The 4,998-nt window shown below is 39.0% G+C and overlaps 1 protein-coding gene across 1 annotated transcript; it reads left to right on the top strand.

Annotated features, from left to right (window-relative positions):
* The first annotated feature begins 682 nt into the window (after nt 1-682).
* On the top strand, nt 683-4,783 carry LOC149208989 (replication protein A 70 kDa DNA-binding subunit A-like). Its single transcript, XM_089396238.1, has 3 exons — nt 683-971; nt 1,637-1,997; nt 2,276-4,783. The coding sequence occupies exons 2-3, from the start codon at nt 1,729-1,731 to the stop codon at nt 4,569-4,571; spliced, it is 2,565 nt and encodes an 854-aa protein (XP_089252364.1). The 5' UTR covers nt 683-971; nt 1,637-1,728; the 3' UTR covers nt 4,572-4,783.
* The last annotated feature ends 215 nt before the right edge of the window (nt 4,784-4,998 follow it).

Raw genomic sequence — 4,998 nt, 5'->3', positions numbered from 1 at the left:
CACTGTTCAAATTTTGTTTTCCCATAAGATGATGTGTTTTAAAAAAAATACATTATATCTTTCATGTAACATTGCCCATCAAAACATTATTTAAATTTGGTTGAAGTTAAAGAAATGATCATAACCATTATTAATTTTTGTTAAAAATCTCAAAATAGATAATAAGCACAAGTACACTAAATGATTTTTTTAGTTAATTTTAACCAAAATTTAAAAGAGGTTTTTAAGAACTTAAGTTTAAATTGTTTTATGGGTATAATTCTTCTTTTTTAGATACTTAACCATTTATGCATTCAAAAATATGTTTTAAATAAAAAAAAATCACAATATTGTTTGAAATTGTATCCCTGAATTCTAATAAAAAAACTGACATTTGCGGATAGCAGCCAGAGATGGCTGTCCTCACTGTTGGTTTGACAAAACTGAGTTTGATAGGTTTTTCCACCTTTGAAAAAAAAAAAAAAAAAACAATTTCCTTTATAAATCTACAAATCTATTAATTGTTATGTGATTAAAAAAAACAAAAAAAATACACTTGGCTAATATAGTTATCAAAACCATTGAATTTAACCTACTGATTGCTTTTGAAATTCCAACCCGGCCAAGGACCGCGCAATGCCTCGCTGCTTGGATCTTAAAAGCATACTTGCGATCCTTATCGACAGATTTTCCCGCTCGCGCTAAAATTGCGTCACTCATTGCATGGCTTAACGGTGTCCGTCAGGCCATAACTCTATCCATCAAATAAGCCGTCAATTCTAACGGTGTTACTTGGCGGGAATCCGTGAAATGACAAATTGAAGAGAATAGTCATATCAGTCATTTCAAACCCTCGTACCCCAGAAGCCACTGGAGCGCTAGATGGATGGATATTTGTCGCGGCAGAACTCACTTTGATCCACTTCTTATCAACACTAAAGACTGCCGCGCTCTCTGGAGGCTCTTGAATCATTTAATCTGGCGTTGAACTGGTAATTTCCCAATTCTTAAAAGTTTTATTTTCCAACTCGTTAAAGATTTGGCGAATACAGCTACATGTGTTTTGCTCTCTAGTTTTGTTGAAAGATCTTTATAGTTGCAGTAACTTGGACATATAAGTCGTTGGTTTCGTTTGAGCTGCGACATCCAAGGTTTGCAGGGTTTTAGTTTGTATAATGTTGGGCGTTTTATTCAAAATGATGGGTTTTGTTGTTCATTTCCATTTTCTAGTTATTTCCGAAAGGATCTGTGTTTACAACTCAACTCAAATGATTTCCTCCCTTCAAAGTTAAGTGAAAACCTTGTTCTGCAAGGTGGACAGAGGCTTAACACGTTGCGAGGACAGGACTGGATTCAGAATTAACGATTTCGCTGAGAAATATAAATTAAATTGCAGAGTTCGACTTAACTGCTTTAAAAATCAAGTTATTTATTTATTTATTTTGTTTCTAATATTTATTTCTGAATCAGTTGTATGGTTTTGAGGCTGAAATTAGAATTAAATCAAGGGATTATGTGAAAATAGCTTAAATTTCTTTGTCGAGCTAATAACACCCAAAACGAAGCTCTTCTTGTTGAACATATTCTGAACTTAGAGCTAAAAGTTTTTATTGCGTAAAATGGGTATCTAAAATGATGTAAAACTTTTGGTGAACAGAGGCTGCAATTGCAGAAACGAGCTATACGGTTTTACTGGAGGGAGGTTAAAATTACAACAAGTTGTTGTCTCACAAAATTAAAATTGAACCAATGGCGGCGACTTTGACGCCCAATGCCATTTCGGCCTTGAACAGTGGGGTTGTGGATCTTAAGCCTATGGTGCAAGTTTTGGACATTAAGCAGATCGGCTCAGCGCAGAGCATGCAGGAACGGTACAGAATGGTGCTCTCTGATGGGTCCTTTATGCAGCAGGCAATGCTCGCAACGCAGCTCAATGAGTATGTGAAAGCAGGGCGGGTTGAGAAAGGTTCGGTTGTTCAATTGACTGAATACATCTGTAATTCTGTACAAAATCGCAAGTAAGTTAAGCCTTTTTGGTATTAAATTTTAACTGTTTTTTTTACAGTATCGAATTTGTTGAATATTTTAATTGAACCCTTCCTGGATATTCACCCTAACTGCCAAAATTTCTTGCACATCATGTCTTATATTATTGCTCTGCATAGTTATGAAAAATCTTAAAAATGAATATAATTTTAAAATACTTTGCCTGTGAACTTATTCTGTAATTCAGTTGCCTGAATTGCTTTACGCTATCGATTATACGGATAATTTGTGCGTTTTTCCCCTTTCGCAGGATTATCATAGTTTTGAATATGGATGTTGTAGTTGTTAAGTGTGAGATAGTTGGTGATCCAAAACAGCTGACTGATGCAAATGCCCAGCAGCAGCAGCAGCAGCGGGCATCTATGCCAATGCAACAAGCACCCCAGTCTCAACATCCACAGCATCTTCAACCTGGACAGTCATATGGGGGTTCTTATGCTGCAGGGTTCAGGGCCGGGGCAAATCCAAATTCGGTAGCTCAATCTGTAAGTGGGGTCTATCCAAAAAATGATGCCAGTATTACCACAACTGGACCTCCCAATATTTCTGTAGCTGGTTCATACGCAAAGCCTTCTCAGCCAGTTGCAAATCCAGTGCAGAACTCTTTAAGTGCTGGACTTGGTGTAGCAGCTGGAAGAGGATTGAATGCTCAGTCAAATTCATATGGTCGTCAAGGTGTTGCTCCCTCCTATCAACCACCACCAATGTATTCTAACAGAGGACCAATAGCAAGAAATGAAGCACCTGCAAGGATAATTCCTATTGCAGCATTGAATCCTTACCAAGGACGGTGGACAATTAAGGCTAGAGTTACTGCCAAGGGGGATCTTAGGCGTTTCAACAATGCAAAAGGAGATGGGAAAGTCTTCAGTATTGATCTTCTAGACTCTGAAGGAGGGGAAATACGCGTAACATGCTTTAACTCAGTTGCAGACCAGTTTTATGATCGGATAGAGGCTGGGAAAGTTTACATGGTTTCCAAGGGAAGTCTTAAACCAGCACAGAAGAACTTCAACCATCTAAACAATGAATGGGAAATTGTTCTGGACTCTACTTCAACAGTAGAGCCCTGCTTGGAGGAGGATATCTCAATACCAAAGCAGAATTTTAACTTCAGGCCAATCAGTGAAATTGAGCACATGGAGACTAATGCTATGGTTGATATTATTGGTGTTGTAACCTCGATTAATCCCTCAAACACCATAATGCGGAAAAATGGAATTGAGACTCAAAAAAGAACTCTTCAGCTGAAAGACATGTCAGTCTGCAGTGTGGAGGTAACGATGTGGGGTGCCTTCTGCAATAAGGAAGGTCAGCAACTTCAAGAGATGTGTGATTCAGGAGGTTTCCCCATTTTGGCTGTGAAGGCTGGCCGCGTAAGTGAGTTTAGTGGGAAATCCGTGGGGACAATTTCATCAAGCCAACTTTATATAAACCCCGAATTTCAAGAAGCGCACAGGTTGAGGGACTGGTTTGAAAGGGTGGGAAAGAATACTGCATCTCATTCCTTAACAAAAGAGGGCACTGTTGGTGGCCGAGTTGACACGCGAAAGACGGTGGCTCAGATTAAAGATGAGGGGCTTGGTAAATCTGATAAACCTGATTGGATTTCGGTAAAAGCTACCATATCTTTTATTAAGGTCGACAACTTTTGTTACACTGCTTGCCCTTTGATGGTTGGGGACAGGCGGTGCAACAAAAAGGTGAGTAATTACGGAGATGGAACTTGGCATTGTGAAAGATGTGATCGCAATTTTCCTGACTGTGATTACAGATACCTGCTTCAGGCTCAGGTTCAAGACCATACTGGGTTAACATGGATCACAGCTTTTCAAGAAGCGGGGGAGGAAATTATGGGGGTCAGCGCCAAGGACCTATACATGCTGAAGCATGAAGAACAAGATGATATCAAATTTGGGGAAATTATTCGTAAGGTGCTTTTCAATCAGTATTTGTTCAAATTGAAAATAAAAGAGGAAACATACAGTGATGAACAACGAGTGAAGTCCACTGTTATTAAAGCAGAAAAATTGGATTATTCAACTGAGAGTAAGTTTTTATTAGATCTAATTGGCAAACTGTCCAGAGGAGAGTCTAATAATACACCAGCAATGCCCACTACAAATATGGGGACTAATGCAGGATATGCCAGCAGTGGTTTCGGAAGCAATTCAAATATGAATTTTGGTGGCAATGGGATGGGTGCAAATCAAGGTGGTGGATACTTTGGCAACATGGGTGGTTATGGAGGAGTGTCGAATGGGAGCTCTAACATGAATTCAGCATCAAATTCATGTTACAAGTGTGGAAAAAGTGGTCACTTTGCAAGAGAATGCCCCGATGGCATGGTTGGATATTCTGGTGGTAGCGCTAGCGGCGGATGTGGGAATTCAGGGACAAATACAGGTACATCATGCTATAAATGTGGTCAAGGTGGTCACTGGGCAAGAGAGTGTCCAAATGCAGGTAGAACTCCAGCATATGGTGCTGCTGGGGGTACTGCAGTTGGGTATGGTTCGAGTGGCAGTTATGGTGGAGGTTTTTGAACATTATGGGGAAATCAAGTAAAAGCATTCAGATTAGTTTTGCCTTTACATGCTTGCTTCTGCATATTATGCTGGGAGAATGTATTATAAACTTTTATGTAACCGAGGTTTAGATGATTTCTCTTTTCTTAGTGATATAGACAGCTAATTTGGCAGTCGGTATTTTTGTGAACTTAAAAAAGTTTCTAAATAGATAAATTGGTTTTCATTTAGATCTCTTATATCAGGTTACATTAGTAGCCGAAAAACCTCCTTCCTTTTTTGCCCCCTTCTTTGGTTTCTGTGCAATCTCAGCAGCACAATGCACAGGCAATGCATGTTGTATACCTTGAAAATATATCTGATACTGAAATAAACCATGTCATGAAGTTATCTTCTACTATACCCTAACTGAGAAATTTACAAGGTGTTACAAGGGTGCCTCCTC

This window comes from Pinus tabuliformis, chromosome 1_2 (assembly GCF_031772625.1).
Source record: "Pinus tabuliformis cultivar Carrire ecotype Pingquan chromosome 1_2, CPIR1, whole genome shotgun sequence".
Classification (NCBI taxonomy): Eukaryota; Viridiplantae; Streptophyta; class Pinopsida; order Pinales; family Pinaceae; genus Pinus; species Pinus tabuliformis.
This window is presented reverse-complemented; position numbering and strand designations above follow the sequence as displayed.

Coding starts and splice junctions, on each gene's coding strand:
- LOC149208989 (XM_089396238.1), top strand. CDS start 1,729: ATGGCGGCGACTTTGACGCCCAATGCCATTTCGGCCTTGAACAGTGGG. Junction 1,998..2,275: donor AATTCTGTACAAAATCGCAA/GTAAGTTAAGCC, acceptor CCCCTTTCGCAG/GATTATCATAGTTTTGAATA.